General features: G+C 38.0%; 1 protein-coding gene and 1 long non-coding RNA gene across 2 annotated transcripts in view; one reads left to right on the forward strand and one right to left on the reverse strand.

Annotated features, from left to right (window-relative positions):
* Nucleotides 1-21,321, forward strand: part of TES (testin LIM domain protein) — a 46,184-nt gene that overhangs the window by 8,123 nt on the left and 16,740 nt on the right. Inside the window, exon 2 of the mRNA XM_059171644.1 lies at nucleotides 15,470-15,555. Coding sequence (XP_059027627.1) covers nucleotides 15,470-15,555 — 86 coding nt within the window. The remainder of the gene's footprint in view (nucleotides 1-15,469; nucleotides 15,556-21,321) is intronic.
* LOC131829654 (uncharacterized) lies at nucleotides 132-20,169 on the reverse strand. The gene is made up of 3 exons (XR_009352943.1): nucleotides 19,942-20,169; nucleotides 18,847-18,985; nucleotides 132-799 (listed from the first exon to the last, which is right to left on the reverse strand). It is a non-coding gene; the product is annotated as an uncharacterized LOC131829654 (long non-coding RNA).

Below are 21,321 nucleotides of genomic sequence, written 5' to 3' on the forward strand. Positions count from 1 at the left end.
GCTTCTCTCTTCTTTCCTTCTCAATCAACTACTATAATCACTACCCACTGCCTATGACAAAAATATTAGGAAAGAACAGAAGGTGAATGAAAAAAGAACCACAAGAAATTCATGAGGTATATTTTGAGAACATGCTGTGGAAGTACTTTGTTTCTGCCACACTGAGAAGTACATAGCTATAAAAATTAGTTGATTCCAGGTATTGCTGCTTTTATTTTGGTTATATTCTAAAAAGCAGAAGATCATAGTTTAAGATTCCCAGTTTGTCTGGTCCTTGGGTAGTCTACTAAAAATGCAGGGCTTCTTGGGTTTGAGCAAGGCATGAAGGGAAGCTGTATTTGAGAAGCCAGGCACTGAGGACTGCTGACATCTCAGCTGCCACATGACAACATGTTTGCTGCTAACAAATATATCTAATCTCTGAAATGCTGGATCATTCTCAAATCACAAATGATTCAGCCTGTGTTTATTATTTGGACATTCTGACCACTGTACAAAACTGTAAAAGAAGTTTCAGGTGCTCTGTTGGATAGCTTCTTACCTAAGCAGCAAGCCTAGCAAAAAAAGAGGCTGAGAGCCCGCACAAATGCCTTGGTGCTGAGTCCATTAATAAGTCTGCAGCCACAGTGAACTTGCCCTTCCTTTGTTTGAAGATAAAGTAATAGCATGTTTTCATTGAAAAACGATCTTGCATAAGTCAAGTGGATTTTTGTTTCTTTGAGTATAACCTCTGAAAGTCTTCATAGAGCGAGTCACAAAGTAAAGGTAAAGAATATTTCTTCCTTCATGAGGTATAAGCCTACAATAAAAGTAATTGGGGGTTAAACAAAACAAAGTTACCCTCTGTTCTTCATAGAGAATATTAAAGGGCAGTTTAAAATGTAAGATTACAAAAACTTCATTGCTATCAATGTCACTTGTTAAGTGTGTATCCCCCAAACGCTATGATGTCAGCTTTGGTCGGTAAAAGGCAGACAGACAAACTGAACAGATATGTAAGTTAACTGTAGTGCTGGATAGATTGAAGTAAGTGCTGTAACATAGGATTGCTCAAAATAGCTGTGGGGAGGAACCATTTTTTTTTTAAACTTTGAATCTTTCATGGGCCAGTATTTAAAAAAAAAAAAAAAAAAAAAAAAAAAAAACCTAAAAATGAATTGCTAAAAGAAAAAAGAAAGATGAGGCCAATTAAAAAATTATTAACTGCATTGCCATAAAATTACTGTCAAATTGCTAATAATCCCTCATAGCTTACTCTCAGTTTCTTTATATGTCTCATCACAGACTAATAACCAGTAGTTCACAGACTGCCACATTTTTGAGTAGCACTGCAATCACAAGAATACCGACAACTATTATGAAGTCTCCAAAGCAGCAGTAATTAACTTGGATGGATTGGGGAGTGTTCTATGGAGGAAACAACATTCAAACTAACTCCTATTGGGCACCTGGGTGGCTCAGTGGGTTAAGCTACTGCCTTCGGCTCAGGTCATGATCTCAGGGTCCTGGGATCGAGTGCCGCATCCGGCTTCCCTTGCTCTGCTTCTCCCCTTCCTCTGCCTCTCCCCCTGCTTGTGCGCTCGCTCGCCCTCTCTCTCTCTCTCTCCCCCTCTCTCTCTCAGTGTCAAATAAATAAATCTTAAAAAACAACAACAACTAACTCCTATTGGGTAAAGAGGGTTTCATTAGGCAAAGAAGGCATTGCAAGAAGAATAAACAGCATGAACCAAGAGAAAAGTCAGTGAAAAGGGAAAAGTCAGTAAACCTTTGTTATTTACTCCATTAACATATTCAGTTTGACTCTTCTAAAATAAAGCAAAGGTAGGTGATCTGCAGTAATTTCTGATTTTCCTCAGTTACAGGCTCAAATTGTGGAAGTGTGTCACTGAGCTTGCTGTTAAGGATCTGTTTCTCCGTCCTAACCCTGATTCTTATTTATTACACTATATCATCTCTTGAAGGAGAGGTGGAAATTTCACACTGGGGTCTAATTTGTGTAGGCTGGGTTTGGTTCCAGGTTGTGGGTTGGGACCACTTTGACTCCATATATCTTTAGATCATGGGATCCCTGAAGTAAAGGCTGGAGTGGCAGAGGGCATGTCCAATTGTAGGAACACATTTTAAGCCTCTGCTATTCCCCAGTAGCCATGTATCCAAACTCAAGTCAAAGAGAGGAGCAGTCCATTCTAGTGACTATGCAGCTATGGCAAGGGTGTGAATTTTTTTTATAATTTTTTAAATTAACATATAATGTATTATTAGCCCCAGGGGTAGGGGTCTGTGAATCGCCAGGTTTACACACTTCATAGCATGTACTTTCCCCAATGTCCATAACCCCACACAACCCTCTCTCTACCCGCCTCCCAGCTGGCAACCCTCAGTTTGTTTTGTGAGATTAAGAGTCTTTTATGGTTTGTCTCCCTCCCGATCCCATATTGTTTCATTTATTCTTTTTCTACCCCAAACCCCCCACGTTGCCTCTCAACTTCCTCATATTAGGGAGATCAAATGATAATTGTCTTTCTCTGATTGACTTATTTCACTAAGCCTAATATGGGGTGTGAATGTTTGATACTGCTACCTGACAATGAAGAATTGGGATCATTACTTCAATCTAGCACACATGCCAGAGTGGGACTGTTGAATTTTGTGGGCTGAAGTATAATTTCCTGAAGATCTCTCATGTATCAGAGTCTATTCTGAGAAGATATTCTACACAATATCACAGACTACTGATATTTCAAAAGCTCTTGAAAAATTATAAAGGAAAATTAATCTTTCAGTATCCCTTGGTTGATTTTTAGAGGAGCCTTTTCTCATTCTTCTGTTAGCCTTTAGACTCAGACCTCTTCAAACTCACTCCACCTAAGTCATGTGATCTCCATGTAAATAAATGTAGGGCTCATTTTTCTGGGGGTTTTCTGGGGAATGGCAAGTTGTCAAAGATTTCTAAGAGGAGTTACAAATTCTGTTACTGCAACAAATTGAAAGTAGGTTTCACAAATATTCAAATGTTGCTATGTGTTAGACTGTGCCATTGGTAGCAGAATAGAAAATTAACCCAAGAGAAATTGGGAGAAATTAAAGGTAAAGTCAGGCAAGACAGATTTTGATGGCTTAATATCCATATTGCTTTTAAGATGTCACAAGTAAAAACAATAGAGATGTTGGTACTTTCTCATGGACCAGATGAAGTCAACCCAGAGGACAGGATCCTCCAGTGGTCCACCATTGCCCACTCTGGTGGAGCACAGTTAGGGACTTTAGAGGCTGCAGAACAGACTTTGATGGCTCCAGACAGAGATTTGAATTCCAGTTTGATACACCCCTAGAAATTTGGACACGTTTCTTAGCTTCATTAGCTTCAGGGAGTTTATCTATAAAACATGGAAAATACTTCCTTATTGGGTAATTTTGTCATTAAACAAAGCAATGTATGTAAACAGCACAGTTAGCAAGTGCTTAATTAGTGTTAATTATTAAATGCTGTTAATGTTCCCTGATCAGTTTTGTTTAGGTAACTAGACTTTGACATCAATAAGTAAATGAATTGAAGCAGCTGAATTGCAGCAGTTATCAGCTTTAGAATCCTGAGTTCATTTCTTTGCCCTGACACTTACAAGCTGGGTGAATTTGGCAAAGTTACTTAACACTCTAAACCTTGGGATCTTGATCAGAAAATGGGTTACAGTTATTGATCTCTCAGGGGTATAAGGATAACCGAAGTGGACATTTTAAAGCACGAAGTATGGTGCTTGCACATAGACAATAAACAGATGAATTGTGATCACTATCAATAAATTCAGCCTAGAAGAAAGAAAATTCTGCATAGAACTTAAAACCCTTTAACAGGCACCTGAATATATCATCAAGAATTTTGTGACAACATGCAGTTTCCAAGACCCTTGTCTGTGCTATTGGACTTTGGTTTTTTGTTTTTGTTTTTTCTAAATGTCCCTGAATGCCAATTCTGGGCTAGAGTAGAAAATGAGAAGACTGTCTTTTTGTGCTTTTTATCCTCCCCACCCCCTTCTTTTTCTATGCCTTCTCTCCATTGGGCTTGACTCTCCAGGTTCCTTTGGACCCTCTTGTTCCCTCAATGGCTCAGCCAGTGCCTCAAGCCTTTCCCTTCATTCTCTGCTCTGCAAAAGCATGCCTGTTCTGCTCTCTTCCTGTATGTGTTCTGATTAGATAAGCAGTTAAGGGCAATAAGTAAAACAAGTATATAGTTACCTTCCCCACACCCTCATTCATCTGTTATAACAAGTTACTCCTAAAGAAATAATATTATAGCCCTTAGGCCTGGCAAAAATGATGACAACACTCAAGTTTTAGGACATACAGAGTATTAGTAAGAGCCTCTGAAGATACAGCCATGTGTGGGATACACTTTTTAGAGTCAGCTGTTGAGGTAGTGACACAAGACCAAATTAGGATTGCTTGTTATGATCTAAATTCTTTTAAGGGACTACTACAGATGCCTTTTGGAATCAGGTTTTAAAAATCCCTTTTATAGCTAATAATTGGGAGGTTTTGAGGGCTGCGTATAAAAGCACATGCCACTGCAGTGTCCTTCCATAGAGCCAGAGCTCAGCCGATCCTAATTAAGAAATCATTTCAGTAGCAATCATAACCTGTTATTGTGACATTGTTATAGCCTGGATTGTCCTTCTCAAATTAACAGATTGAGGATAATGCCTTCTTTGAATAGAGTCTGCGAGGACGTATTCTATTGGTGAACATTTCAAGCAACTTCTTTTAAGCAATAGTATAAAAACATTTTGATAGTAGTCAGTTTGAAAAATAAGGAACTAGTATAAACTGAACAAACAATACATTTTTAATCATTTGCTTACCTAAAATAAGTGTAGATTTTTCTAACTTATTTTTTCCCTCATGGTACTGTAAGGTTACATTAGACTTTGAATAGGTAAGCAGTACAGTTAGGAACTCCTGACTATAACTACTGCCTAATTGGAATCAAGTAATTTGCATTCTGACATCACAAAGAAGTGCTATAATTTTTTTTCCTTAATTCTATCATCAAATAAATTTATGTAATAGAATAAAGTTTATATAAATCTTTTTTCTATTTTTAATGTACTTATTAAGGAGGACTATGGCATAGTATAAAAATAGTGAAACTTTTCTCTTAAATAGATTTCTGATTATTTCTTGCTATTCAAACTTGACATTTTATATTCCAATTTATGATTGTGTTCTAAAACACAAGCAGTATGTATATGTATATATATACTACCAAAAGTATGTATATGTGCTGAGATCAATGGAAAATAAGATTTAGAGATGAAAAATCATATTCTGGGGCGCCTGGGTGGCTCAGTGGGTTAAGCCGCTGCCTTCGGCTCAGGTCATGATCTCAGGGTCCTGGGATCGAGTCCTGCATTGGGCTCTATGCTCAGCAGGGAGCCTGCTTCCTCCTCTCTCTCTCTGCCTCTCTGCCTACTTGTGATCTCTCTCTGTCAAATAAAATAAAATCTTTAAAAAAAAAATAAAAAAAATAAAAATAAAAATAAAAAGATTTAAAAAAAAAAATCATATTCTACCCTATCTTCTGGAAGATTGTTCCCTGCTCCTGACTGAGTGAACAGCTAACAAATCAATAGGAATAGAAGTATTTATAAGGAAGGGGCAAAGTTCTGTTCACTATGCCCATTTGGGTGAAGAGACACTTAAACATTTGAAATGGAAAAAAAATAAAGATGAGTGGTAGATATGCACACCCTATATCCCCTCCCTTTGTAATATGTCTGTCTCCTCACAAATCATTTGTCTTTGGATTTAAAATCAAAACAGAAAAGAGGTTGTAGAAGACAGCTTTTTATTTTCTTTTTAACATTTGTTTAGCTGAGAGAGAGCAGGAGGAGGGACAGAAGAAGCAGGGGAATGGGGAGAGAGAGAACCTCAAGCAGACTCCACACTGAGCACAGAGCCCATTGTAGGGCTTAATCTCAGGACCCTGAGATCATGACCTGAGCCAAAACCAAGGGTCCGATGCTTAACTGACTCAACTGAGCCATCCAGGTGCCCCAAGGAAGCTTCTAAGATGGCCCCCATTTGATTCACAACCACATGAATTCATACTCTTGTGCATTTCCCTCCCCTTGAGTGTCAGCTGAACCTGGTCAATTGCTACCAAAAAGTATAACATGGCAGAAATGATTATATGTCCCTTCCAGGATTAAAGGCCACAGCTTCTGTCTTGGGTGCTCTCATTCTTGGGTGCTTGAAAGTGGGTCTTGGCCCCATTTGGGCCTTGTGATGTGACTGCATCCCTAACTGACCCCTGATTGCAATGTGGCAAGAGGTCCTGAGCCAGTTCATCTCATTAAGCCACTCCCAGATGGCCTGACCCACAGAAACTGTGAGATCATAATGTTTATTTCGGGCCCTGAGTTTTGGGGGTAATTTGTAACCAGTACAGACATTTAACATTATAAATCTAGAAATTTAGTGATTTGAAAAAAATGAAAAGTATTATTTCAATTTTTACCTCATTATATTACCCTTGGCCACTATATGGTATCTTCTATGTAACGTGTATATAGGTTATAAATAAATATATATATATATATCCTATATAATGTATATATAGATAATATATATGTATAGGTAATAGATAACATAGCAAATAATTTTCAGTATTAATGTTAAGTCTACTAGTTTGAATAAGCATCTTCCAGCTTTGAAATTTAATTTGTTCATCTGTATTTCATTGTTTTATTTATTTTATTTTTTCCAGGGCATGATATAAATATATTTTGGATTCATTGTTTCTCTTAAAACATTTTTCCTCTTGATATAACATTGGAAGAGACCTATTTTGTGTCCAGACCCTGGAGATTTTCCTTGACTTGCACCCCATTCTTCTGCAGGCCTTCCTGCATGTGTGAATAATCACCTCAGGGCCTTCAGTGTTAGTGCAGCTGGTGTGCAGACATTCAGGTTCCTTATAACCAGTCTCACATTTGTCTAGGAAGGAGGAGCTCCTGGCTAGTGAGGAATAGACAGTTTTTCAGATCAAAACCTAATGTTCCAGAGAAGTTACAGATGAGAAATATTACTTATTTAAATTATTATTTATCTTCAAACTCTCATTTTGGAGAAGAAAAAATGATGGCTTTGGAGTAAAGAGCTCAGGACTTGGGAGTTATAATTGCTAAGATTCAAGTCTCAGTTCTACCACTTGCTAGTTGGTCAGTCTTGGACAAATTACTCAATATGTCCAAATCCTACTTCCCTTCTTTGTGAAACAGAGAAGAAAACACTTTGCCAAAGCTTGTCTGGAGAACTGAATGGGATGGTATATGTGCTGTGCCTGGCAGTGCTAACACCTTAACAAATGGTGGTGGAGGTACTTTTAGCTCCACCATCACAATCACCACTGCTCATGAAGAAAAAGCATAGTTAGAAATGTTTCAAGGTATCCTAGCAGAACTAGAAAAAAGTAGCAGGATCTACTTCTGATCTTTGTCAAAAAGTTATCATATTTATTGAAATTGTATAGATGTCTTAGGAGATCTGCTGTCACCTGATTACATCTCAGACTGAAGTAGACAAGTTGCCTTGGTGACAGTCCGTATGTCGCTTACCTGATTCTGGTCTGCCTTTAAAAATGTAGGGACAGATTGAGTGGGAGTTATCTACTTAATTTGTTAAAGTTCCAGGAAGAGTGACACAGTACCTCCAGAATATAATTTAGTATAAACTAGGTTGAAAGATCACTTGTTTCCTTTTCTTTCCTAACACAATAATCTATGTGATGGTGTACTACTGTGTGTGAATAAAAATGTCGGTCCACTTGGCTCATAGTGAATTTTATGATACAGATTCATGTAGGGCTCTGGTTTTGCACTTATGGCACTGAAAAACTGAAGGAATATGGAAATAAATCCTAGAATCTACAGTGAAGAGTTTTATTCCCATTTGCTTCTGTATAAGAAGTATCTTATAACTAAAGACCCTTAATTGATTATTCTATTCTTGAGCTATAATCCATGGTATCAAGTTAAATATTCTATTCTTTCTATCTTTAAAAAGTTAACTTACTAAGTAGTTAAAAAACTAACTTACTAAGTAGTACTAAGTTACTAAGTAGTTATCTCCAGGATCTTTCCATGTTCATGACCTACACTTAGGCACTAATGGTTAAGAATAGGCATTCTGCAATACAATTTAAAAATTAAGTTAATTAACCTGGGGCAAATTAAAAATTCTCTGCTTTGGTTTCTTCATCTGGATGAAAATGCAGATAATTAATAGTATCTCAGAGACTTTCATGGGGTTGTTGCAAGGATAAAATGAGATGATCCATCTTAGAACCATGCTGGGCAATAACTAGCCCTACCAGAGCTGCTTTTCTTTTTTTCTCTTTTTTGAAATCCAGTGGGATTCCCTGGGGTAAAAGTACTATGTGAACTTGTGAGATAAAAGTACTATGTTAAAGATCATTAGATAATTAAGGCAAATATTAAATAAAACTTTCTGGCATTTCTGTCAAGTTTGGGCCCTGTGGCAAGCATAAGGATTCAAATATGAACAAGAAACTTGTAATCTAATGGGGTAAACTGAGGTTAAACAGTCATAGCACAGTAAAAAAGGACTAAGTAATAGACTGATGGGGATATAGTACTTGGCTGAGAATAGTCCAAGAAGGGCATCGCATAGTAACTGATGTTTGAATTGGGTATGTACAAAGAAGGATTTTGCCAGAGGGAGGAGAAGGAATGAGATCCAACAAAGGGGAGAAGCTCCTTTGGGAAGCCGAGCTTTGTGAGGAAGAGAGTAGAAGGAACAAGAGAGAGGTGTGGATTGAAAACAACCTTCTCTGCCATGTTAAGACTTGTGGAATTCATTGAACTAAGTAAAAGCATCTAACAAGGGGAATGTTGTGATCATCTTTAGATTTTATTAAAATAATTTTGAGAGTGGCAATAAGACACCATCAAAGGGAGCGATCATTGAGGAGAGTGGTCCAGGTTGACATGATAGAAGTGTGAAACTGAGCAGTGGAGTGGAGGTGAGGGGAATAAACCATGGAGTCTTTAGAGGAGAGACCAGCAAGACTTGGAGCATAGTAAGCATGGCTTGACAGGGACAAGGAAGACTCTGGGCCCCAGCTTGTACAACCAAGTGAGTGGTAACAACTTTTTCTTCCTTCTTCCTTTTAAGTATGTCGAACTTAAATGAGAGATGGAAAGTTTTTGTTCTTGCAAGCAAAAAAAAAAAAAAAAGATATAGCAATTTTGCTAGAAATGATTAATAGTAGCTCTTAATCATAAATTATTTCTTTGTATTCTCATCTAAGAAATTTACCAAACTATCCAAAAGTTGAAGGATGCCTCTGTTTTTATATTTAAGTCTGGCTTTCTAGGGGTTGGTGGTGAGTACTGCAAATCTTGGTAGAGATTGGGAAACAGCCAATGAACAAAAATTCTAAAACAATTTAAATTTTTGTGTCACCGATGAATCAAATAGATTCAGGTTGGGGGAACTTCCCAGATCACACCAAGTTTTTAAAAGAGCCATGTGCTGAGAGAAATTATTTTTTGGAAATGTTGTTCCTTTGTTCAGAATATTCATTTGTTTGAACGAGATCTAAAATGCTTCTTTAAGACTGTAATATGAATATATGTATGTCTGCATATGTGATAAGTAGGTAAATAACATGCACATGTACAGAAAGAGAAGATATGCATATTTCCTATAATCTACCTAGGTCTGCTTCATTCTAAAATGATTAAAGAAGTCTTAGTAACACTTGCTTGTTTAGTAACCACATATGATTCTTTGCTCCAGAGGGAAATTTGGTTATGAAAACAGCATGAATCAGATGATCTCACCCTGAATACTGCATAATATCTTCCAGACTGAAATTATCGCCAAATCAATTCAGACCATGTTTGAAATACCAGATGTTCCCTAACCTTCTTTCTTTTTTCTTTAAAGTATCTGACATACAATACTCTTTCCTGGGTCAGCAGGGTCACTTGAAATGTTGCCAACCTATCTGGTTACCTGAGATTATGAATATGGAGAAATTGATTCCATTCCCATTTTTTACCCTAGAATAAGCAGGGGACAAGGGATGTTTTGAGGCATAGATCATGGTAATATAAGTTCAGGATCTGGAACCTTTAGTTAAGGATATTTTAAAAATCTTATTTGTCTAAGACTAGTATTTCAGGGTAAATACTATAGAGTCATTTTTATTTTCTGAAAGAACTTTGATAGGTATTCCCAAAGCCTGACTGTAGTTTTTCCAAATATAGTCAACCCAAAGGATTTGCTCTTTTGGATGCTGAAGAGAAATTAATCTGTTATATCCTTGTATTGATACTGGCCAGAAAGTGTTACTAAAATTATATGAAGTACGTAGAGAGCTTTGGGACCTATGTGCTTATGAAAAACATGTTTTTTTTAACGCGTTAAGTGTTGACTCTGCAGGGAATACCATATCACATTTGCTGCTAAAATAATTACTTGCAACAGAACTGTGTCTTATACCTCAGAATTTAAACTTTTTGTTTCCTTTATAAACTACTCTTCCAAACTGAATTCGAAATGATTCTGACCTATAAGAGCCAATAATCTATTAGCTTTCTCAAATGATTATTGTCTATTTAGTGTTTAAATGTTGAGCAGAAAACCATGCTGAATAATAAATTCAGATCACGTTAATCTGAAACCTGATTTGCAGTCATAATTTTAGAATTAAAAGATTGTTAGAATTGCTCTCAGTTCCTTCATTGTCTACACGAAGAAGCTCAGAGAAGAAAAATGACTTCTGACATCATTGGACTTGTCAGGGACCCCTGGGACCAGATCACAGTTTTCCTGACTCTTTCAGGAGCTCTTTTTGCATTTTCAGTTCTCTGGTTAGCCATGTAGATCTTGATCATTTCCTTAATACCAGGCATAGCTAATTCTCACAACATGTTATTACATGTGAGCACACATATCTCGGTGTTTGTATTAGTCCAGGGATCTGGATTTCATTTAGCTTCACTTGCCTTAGCTGAGGAGCCAGTACTTTCTGGGTGCCCCCTCCCCTTCACCACTTCCTCCCACATTCCCCTGCACCCATCCTGGGTATCATTAAATAATGCCTTCCCTGTCTTACCCCTCCCCAAGAATTCTCAAGCCCAGATGCCTGGGCAGAATCTAACCTACATGATCTGGATATCTAAGAGTCGCAGCCAGGGCCCTTGAAGACACAAGGATGCTAACCAGAAGGTGCAGCCTGTGTTGAGGATAAAGGAGATGGAAGAGATAGAGGGAGAAGAATCTGGGATCCTGCGCTTCCAGGAATCCTGAACACAAAAGTGAAGGAGGGAGAGAAACTGGCTGAGGATAATGGAGTTCCAGACCGTTGGACTAAGATTAAGAAGAGTTGGGGGAATCCGGCTCCTATGACCTCTGCCCAAAGAAGTCTGGGAAGAGGACCCAAGAAACTGTGCCTGGGGCAGCTCTGGCTCGGAAACTCATTTTGTTATTGAGCAGAATGAGCACACTTTCCTTCATCTGAAATATGTTTGACTTGTGAAGGGAAGGATAGCAGATGCCTAAATGCCAAAGTTGTGGTAGAAACAGAAACAGAAGTTTGCCTCTCACCAGTAGAGATATGTCCACTCTGGTGTAGTTTTCTCATATAAATTGGAATTAACAGGATTAGAGAACACATTGCATTCTAGATGTGGACCTGGGCAAACACTAGGGAAGACACTAGAGTAGAACCGTGTATCTTTGTTATTAGTGGCATTGTGCCTCTTTAGCCTAACAGAGGCTGATAGAGTCAGAATATGGAAGAAGGTCTCACCCAAAAAGTGGCATAGGTTAGAGATCTTTATTGCTGGGTTTCAAGGAAGTTAAAGTTTTATAGTTAAATACTTAACAGCTATAAAATAATTTAATGAAATTCCTCTAGGAAAACAACTTTCCAGTCTGAAACTCTCTCTAATCCCTTTAGCTATGAACAATGGTTTTGAAAGCTAGGTGTCTTTTTCATTTGTATGTTATTTTTAACTAGAAATTATCATATGTATCATATTGCCATGATCTCATTCCACACTCTTTCATTTACTTGTTCCTTCTCTGTGATATTTTCAGATTCGCCTCCCTCCTTGTGTCTGAGCATTTGGGGAAAACGAAACTGTATGTCTTTGGAAAGGTGGGAGGGCCACTCTCTTCAGGTAGTCATAACCTGTACTGGACCAAGGAACCTAGACAGAGATTTCATTGGCCTTTCAGGCTCAACCCGGGGTGTGTGTGGGGGTGGCCTGCGGGACCCTGGAGCAGTGTTCCTGAGCTCTCTGGGGCAGGCTGCAGAGCCCTCTCCTCAAATGGCTGCTATGTTCAGAGCCAGATTCCTGCTCTCCACAGAGGGGGCTCTGTGGCACAGCTAGCCAAGCTTGAGGGGTGCTCTTGCTCCCCCAGTCCCCAACCATCCCCTCCACTGCCTGCATGGCTTTCCTCCAGTGCTTGTTCCCTACCAGTCTCATCCTCAGCAGATTATTTCTTCCTTGGGAGAAGGAAAAGAAAAGGAGAAAGAAAAAAAAAAAAAAAGCCCCCTCCAGCCTGCTGCAAGTCTGATTCGATCACCTTTAGAGTGCCGTAAGGTGTCCCAGCTCTAACAATGCCCTCTTCTGCCACAGACCTTGACATCAGGTGTCCCCTCTGCCCTAAATGTGCTTTTTCCTCTTTCTGCTGAGTCAGGTGCTGCTCATCCTTTCATCTCAGTTCAAGCATCATTTGTTCCAAGGAGCCTCCCCAGCCTTCCTGACACATTTGTACATTCCCATTCTAAAGCTCTCAGTCATCTGCATTTAGAGGCTTGTAGTCCTTTTCCTTGAAGCAGAAATGAACCAGGGAATCTTTGGAGAACTGACGGGCTTGCACCCGATGCTCTGCGCAGGTCCATCTGCAGCGCAGTGGAGTACCTGCCTGACCAGGAGTGTTAGGTTAGCAAGCTGCTGACTGGCTGTGCCATCAACCGCCTTCCTCTTGATTTGAGTTTCCTGGCCTCTTACATCAGGGGGATGCCTAGACCTGTCCAGCAATAAGAATTTGTGGGCCACTTTAGAAGATGTATTCATGAAACATCACCAGTTTTAATAATTCTATAGGTAAACCGATCACTATTGTAAAAAGATAAAAAGCAGGTAGGAAAGAAACAATTTGCCCCTTTCCAATGCTGACTTTCTAAGTTGGCAATTAATAGCACTGGGCCTTAGTATAAAACCTCTGCTGACCAATTGGGGTTCTAGTTATATTAGCTAAGCTTCCAAGTTCCATTCAGAATTAGAGAATCAGGTGCTATTTTTCGAGTATGCTTGCAGGATTTTATCAAGGCTGGCGTTGCTCAGTCCAGGTGATTCAGATTTGAAAGCAGGTAGGAATTTGTGGACGTTTAATTTAATGTGTGTGTGCATATCTCAGTTATGAGATAAAATGTATTTCTTACTGTGAATTATATACAGGAGAGTTTAGAAGCAGCTGATTTAAGCTAAACTATGTGATTAAGCCTTAATAATGTCATCTTAATTTTTATTTGGGATCAGAGTTTGGTAGGAATACATGAAACACCTTATGAAGGAAATCCATACACCTGGTGAATTCAGGATTGTTAACTTTCCTGTAATGGAAAATTAGAGCTTAAAAAAGAGTACCCTTTTTTAGATTTTCCATTCGTTTTAGTCTGGATATCGTAATGGAGAAAACTCTTTAATCACATTCCTTACAAAGACCAGAAAACTCAGGGGTACCTGGGTGGCTCAGTCAGTTAAGTGTCTGCCTTCAGCTCAGGTCATGATGCCCAAGTGTGGGGATCGAGTCCAGCATCTGGCTACCACCACCTTCATGTTCTCTCTCTCTCTCAAATAAATAAATAGAATCTTAAAAAGGAAAAGAAAATTCAAATAATGGGTTTCTCTCTCTATTGCTTAAACCACTTTATTTCTGCACTGTGAGCTGTGATCATCAGTGACAAGGAAACAATTTGATTCCCCTAGAAAAGGCAAGAAAACAAGCAAGCAAGCAAGAGAAAGTGTCACCTAGTATTAAAGTATACAGCTTCAAAATCTTTTTAGATTTTGGTAATGGGGACATGGCAAAAGTGATGAAGTTTAGTTAGTACTGGACAGAGTTGTATCACCTTTAGAGAGTATGCTTGAGACGACCTGGCTTAAAAGTTAATGTTGTTTCCCCTGAGCAGCTGGGTTGACCTTAGTTATGGTAAGAGGATATGGTCATTTTCTTCAGAAAAAAAGGAAAGGCTTCATCTAAACTTGAGGGCATGGTGAGACTGATCTTTCAAGGAACAAGTAACAGTTTGGTTTGGATTGCATAGCAAAGACACAACTTGAACTCTTACTCCAGGCACTAGGTGGTAATGAATCTGTCAGCAGTCACTGATGTGATATTTAAAATACAGAGTGACCTGGTCACTGCTGATTTGCCGATGTGCTGATGTAAAGTGGGCTGGTCTTTTTTACTCTAATGTCAATAGCTGGGTAAAAGAGCTTTCATGACCTTCTTGTGTCCTTCCCTCATCTGCACCTTCTTTTCTGTGTATTAAGTCATGTCTCAGCAAGTTCCCAAGAATTATTGTTTAATATGATTAAAAAAATAGTTTGCCCTATTAAAAAAAATTATTGCCCTATAATAAGGGCAATAGTACATCCCTTCTATTTCCACCCTAGGCATAAAAGCACAGGCTTCAGAGTCAGAAAGACCTGGACCCAGATCACTTCTCTACCATTTATTTACACTTTGAGCTTAAACAAGTTCTGTAACCTCTCTGAATTTCAGTTGTCGTCTCTAAAATAGAGAATAATATTGCCTACTTTGTAAGTGTCTTATGAGATTTTTTAAGATTTAGGTAAATGCTTACTTCTATTTCTGGCATTCAATATATGCTTGTTGCTATTATTATTATACTTATAATAAATAATATTTTGAATATAATAAATGTGATATAATAAAATTGATCACATATTAATAAATTAATAGTAAATAATAAAATGAAATAATATTATTTTAATCATAATTCCTAAAATCTTTTTCATATTCCTTGTTTGCTGCAAAATATGTTAATTGGGGGCAGACTTGCTTTCCGAGCTCTGGCTCTTTGCTCCCTATTCCTATTGTATACAGGGCATGTAGTAGCCAAAGAGATAAATTTATGACTTTTTTGCAACTTGCAGTATTTATAGTCTTCTACACAGTTGTATTCTGGTGCTTTTCATGAAAAAGCCAATAAGAATTAAAGGTATGTTGTGTAGGTATTTCTAGTCCCCATATCCATATCTAGGTGTCATCATTAACCAAATAATGTGATACTCATAAAAGATTTGTTTGAAATTACAGCAATAGGAGTGGTAAGTGGAATTTATTGAATTCATAAGATTTTAAAAAACTATTATAATATACAATGTTTTCTCCTTAACAGATGGGCTTAGGTCATGAGCAAGGATTTGGAGCCCCCTGTTTAAAATGCAAAGAAAAATGTGAAGGATTCGAACTACACTTCTGGAGGTAATGTTCTAAAAACTGTAAGCACATGAATAATTTCTGCTCTTTGACACTGCTTCCTCAGGCAGTGGAGATCTCTTGCAAATTCTCTAGCATGGCTACTCAGAAGTAGATCTGTCATAGTCTAAGAAATAAACAAATAAATCTATTTTGTCTTCCTATCATTAAGTGTGACTGGGCTAATTAGATCATAGTAACTATATCTGGAATTGTTTATTTGCTGTCCTTCAGATTTCCTATGAGTTTAGATTACTGAATATGTCTCTTTTCTGAGTGGCAAATAAGTTTATGGTAATCTGTCACTGTTTATTTTAATTCTTTTCTTAAAAACTGATAACTTTGCACATCTTACCTATATATTTGCAATAAACAATAAATATGGTTAATTAAGCATTCATGTGTTAGTTGCCAGGACGTAGACTTGAACCTAAGGGCTCTTCGAAATTTTCAGCTATAAATATACTGCTGAGAAACTTTGAAATATTTAAATTAAAAAAAATAATTCATTTCCATGGTCTTGGTTTGAATCAAGTGCACATACATGGCAGACAAATGTTAGTGGATCAAAAATGTGAATTTTTGGAAACAAAAATGTGAATTTTGTGTAGACCTTATTTACATATTTTAAAGTGATAGTAGGTCATATAAATCTAAAAATTACTATTTTAAACCTGTTCTTATAAAGAATATAAGTGTTGTTCATCAGTGGCTGTCAAGGACTGTAATAGTAGTTTATAAATCTGTTCAAAGTTAGAATCAGCATGTTATTGTTAGAAGAAAAAAGTCATCAACTATACATCATTAGGACGAGGATAAAAAGTTAGTCATCAACTATACATTATTAGGATGGCAGATGCCTTATTAGAATAAATGTCACTTGAGAACCACTTCTGTACTGCATTTCCATAGAAAACTATAGAATAAAAAATTTAATCTGCTATTGGGACTGTATACAATGTAAAAAAAGGAGAATGTAAACAAAATTTGAGATATTAGGCTCTTTTTAAAGTTAGTTCATTTAGCAAGTTTTAGGAAACAAAGACAGTTTTAAGTAGCGAAGGCAGGGATGCCTGAGTGGCTCGGTGGGTTAAAGCCTCTGCCTTTGGCTCAGGTCATGATCACAGGGTTCTGGGATCAAGCCCCTCTGCTCAGCGGGGAGCCTGCCCCTCCCTCCCTCTCTCCCTCCCTCTCTCTGTCTACTGTGATCTCTGTTTGTCAAATAAATAAATAAATAAATAAATAAATAAATAAATAAATAGTGAAGGCAACAGAAACCTCAGCTTGCCAAGAATTGATGGTATAGGTCTTTATTTGTAGGGAGCTAAAGTTTTCCAGGGAGGTTTTTAATTACAAGGTTTTTAAAAGACTTTCATGGCTCTTCCCTGTGCCCCCTTCTCAAGGGACATAGCTGTTAGGCAGCATGTCCGTTATGGTTTTGAAAGGTAAAGTCACTAGACACAAAATAGATTGCTTGGATTAGAGTATTTTAGCTCATAAGGTGCACACCATTTACTTGTGGGCTGTGTAGAGAGTCGCACTGCCCTCTGCTGGGCATGATTCTTACTGTACAATCAAAATAATCTTTTTTATGTTGACTACAGTTGCCAAAAACTGCTAATGACATTTTTAAAGCCATTCCCAAGTGGTAGCATTCCTAAGTGATAGCATCATTTCTCTAAAGCAGAAGGTTAGTTTAGGGTAATTCTTGTTTGTGCTATATGATTTTTCTATCGCAGACTGTATTCTCTTCTCTTCTAGTCTATCCAGACTATAATCTGAGACTTTCAGATAAAAATGTCAGAGAAGAGCTGACTTCTATAGCATGAAAATCACTTTTTAATTTTAATTTTTGCATTTACTTACCTTGGTATACTCTGAGAATCTGTTAGGAGCCCTAATAGACTAAGGTTCTGCCACAGTCTCCAACTTCACTTGAGTTTTATACGGTTTGTCCAGAAGATATTACTTAGTAGTTCTGTCTTATTCCTGGCATGAATCCAGACACATTTCTCTCTCAAAATTCTTGATAATTCCCTGACTTTTTCTCCATAACTGGAAGGCTAGAGGGCAGATGCCTTTGACCTCCAGATGAGCCATTTTTAGTACAGTTATTGAAGTAAAATATGCTAGGCCAGTTGTCCTCAATGTAATGAACATTCCAGGTCTGGTCCAGGGCCATAGAACTGCTGTGATTACAGTGGACATAGAGCCCTAGGATCCTGTCCACTGAGCTTCCTCTTCCATCTTCATGGTAACTGTTGACTTCTAGGACCCTTAGGTCTTCATGGGACACATTATAAAAATCAGAGCTAAATTATTCTGCACTTTTTAGCAATCTGACTTCCACGCAGCCACAGAATGGTCTTGAAAACGGATACAACTGTGTACTTCCCAATAGCTTAAGAACCTTCATTGCTTTCCCACTGGGCTTGATCCTTTAGGCAAAATCTTTGACCTCAAACCTCAACTCCTGCTTGCTTGTGTATTCTCTCTCACTTCCCTTCTAAGCACTCTGTGCATCAGCTGCTGAGCTACATGCTGTTCCCTGAAATTCTGGTAAGTGTGTGTGTGTGTGTGTGTGTGTGTGTGTATGTTTCTTTTAGCTGGAAAGACCCTACATCTTACCATCATGAAACAAAAAGTCCTTCCTATTCTTCAAGTCTCAGTTCAAGCATTACCTCTGAGAACTCTTCCTTATTCCCTGTCTAGGTCAGCTCAGGCTCCCATAGCAAAATCCCATAGACTGGATGGCTGAAATAACAGACATAGTGTCCTAGTTCTGGAGGCTGGAAGTACAAGAAGTTCAGTATCAAAGCATGGCTGGGTTCTGTGAGAAACCTTTTCTTGCTGCAGATAGCCACCTTCTCTCTGTGTCCTCACGTGTCTCTGTGCATGCACATGGAGAGATTTCTCTCTTCATCTTCTTACAAGGCCACCAATCCTATCAGATTAGGGCCCTACTCTTATGACCTCATTTAAAAAAATTTTTTTTTAATTTATCTAACAGACAGAGACCACAAGCAGGCAGAGAGGCAGGCAGAGAGTGGGAGGGGAAGCAGGCTCCCCGCTCAGCAGAAAGCCCGACGTGGGGCTCAATCCCAGGACCCGGGACCATGACCTGAGCCGTATTTAAATTTACCTCCCAAAAGCTGTATCTACAAATACATCACACTAGGGATTAGGGCCTCAATATACAAATCAGGGGATTGGGGTGGCACATTTCAGTTTTGACACCTTCTTCCCTGCTTCTACATATCCCCAAGTAAAGTAAGAGGTCATTTTTGGCCTGAGCACCTTGTACACTTGTAGGAAGCCAGGAAATAAATCCTTAGACCTTACTGTTCTTCATCACTCAGATTTCCTGCTGGTATCTTCCAATGCTAGCCGCCTAGAGCATGGCTCAGGGTACTGTGCAGAAGGGTGCAGAATGGATCTGGAGAGTGAAAGAAAGAGATCCAGCAGTCATGATTGCCTGTTCAAGGTGTGTTGCAACAGTTGTGGAAAATGAATTAATGAGAATTCATCTAAAAATGAATTCTTAGACTTATGGAAGTTTAGAGTGGGAACTTGGAACTTAGCTAGTCAGACCTTATTTTTTTAGATCAAAGACCTAAAACCCAAGGAAGTTAAAATGACTTGTCTGAGCCTATTAGATATTAATAAGAAATATAGTTTATGAAATTTCCTATGTGTCACACACTAATAAGCACTTGTAATGATTTTCTATTGCTGCATAACAAAATTAATACAAATTTAGCAGGTTAAAACAACACTTATTAATGGATTCCATTTATGCCTTAGGCAAGAAATCAAGGCAGTTGTAGCTGGATTCTCTGCTTAGGATTTCAAAAGGTTGAAAACAGGTTTTGGCCAGGTTGGGCTCTAATCTTGAAAGTGGGGTTAGAATTTGCTTCTAAACTCATTTGTGATGTTGGTAGAATTCATTTCCTTCATTTCCTGTGGTTGTAGGTTATCTCTGTTTCTTTGCTGACTGCCAGTCAGAGGTTGTTCCCAGCTTCTAGGAGCGACCCACATTCCTTGGCACAAGGCCACCTCTGTCTTCAAAGTCACTAACACCACTTAGAATCCTTTCTGTGCCTTAAATCTCTTGAGCTTCCTTTTCTGTGCCCAGCCAGAGAAAATTTGTTTTCAAAGGGCTCATGTGATTAGATTTGGTACACCTGGGTAATCTCCCTTTGTCCTACATAGTAACATAATCAATGGGGGTAACACCAGAGGGTACAGGTCAGAGGGGCCATCTTAGAACTCTGCTTACTTCAGCATCTTATGTCCCTCATTGTAACCAATCTTCATAATATCCTTTGAGGTAAGTGATAGTATTCCATTTTATATGAGAAATCAAAGATTTAGGGAAATTAAATGACTTACCAGAGCCATGGCTAATAGACAGCAGAGCTGGAATTTGGACCCAAATTTTTTGCCAAAACCTTCCTCATCACACCACCTTCTACAAGGCAGAACACAAGCTAAAACCCATGTGCCTATGTTTGTGATCAGTGACCTTTAGGGGCTGCATCAGGCTGTCTTCTCTACAGTGTGGTGCTTTTGTGACATATACATCTTTGTGGACAATGATGCTTTAACTGTGAGCTCTCTCTTTCTTCACTGCATCAGTAATGACAAGACTAGAGAAAAAGAAAAGGTTGAGGATGCCTGATATTTACTCAATAAGAAGTGCTGTCTTCTGGACACACTTCCAAATAATATCTAGAGCTAAAAATATTTATGAGATGTTAGAACACAAACCCAAGATTTTGAATTTATAGTCATTCGTTTCATTTTGAAAGTGTAGTAATATCATTAGAATAATAGTTATTCATCATGTAAGTAATAGAATGAGTCTTTTATCTTCGATAAATCCTTCTATTGAGATAGTAGCATTTTGTAAGAAAAGTGTTACTTCAATATAGCACACATCTGTCCAGAGGATTTGATTGGTTTAGAGCTGGCTGAAAACTAAAAATTTCCCACCATAAATGGATTAATCCTTGTGTGGAATCCTGTAACAGAGGCCCATGCTTAAGTCCTTATAAGTATATCCTTGTTATAAAACGGCAGCTTCCAACCCTTTTAAAATATGGTTTGTAGCTGTGCTGTGACCATACCTTTAAATCTCTGTGAATGCTGGCAGCATGTCAAAGCACTCCAGTTGTTGCTACTTGCCTTGTAAAAATAATATTTTTTACAAAGAGTCATACAAAATAATTTCTCTTTGGGGGGGTGTGGGGGATGAAAAATAGTATCTTGACTGCTTTCAGCTTGAAACTGTAAATCTCTATTTTTCTGAGACAATACTTTTGCTAAATTTTGGTGAACTCTCCTGGATTTAACTCAAGAAATCCAAAGTTGAAATATAAAAATGTGAGTATACAGTTCCAATTTGTCATGCATATTAACCTTTACATGTGTATGTGTTAACACCCTAAACTTTTTGTACAAAGAACTTTTTAGTACAAATAACCCTACTCCCCCATACCTTAGAGCTTCCTGGCCTGTCAGATTACATTTGCAACTTTTTTAAAAAGGTTGTTAAAAAGACTCTTTTAAATAAACTTAATTCTGAATTCACTTCCCTTCTTTCTTCCCCAATCTAACTTTTATTAACATCCTATGGAGAATTTGAGTAGTGCTCTATAGGAAGGATAGGTTAGAAGATTTAGAGATTTGGCAACTGTGCTAAGTGTGGTAACTGACTTATAATTCCTTCAAAAATTGTTATCAAATTGGTATAGCTCATATAAATGTAGT

Source organism: Mustela lutreola, chromosome 4, assembly GCF_030435805.1.
Source record: "Mustela lutreola isolate mMusLut2 chromosome 4, mMusLut2.pri, whole genome shotgun sequence".
NCBI classification, from domain to species: domain Eukaryota; kingdom Metazoa; phylum Chordata; class Mammalia; order Carnivora; family Mustelidae; genus Mustela; species Mustela lutreola.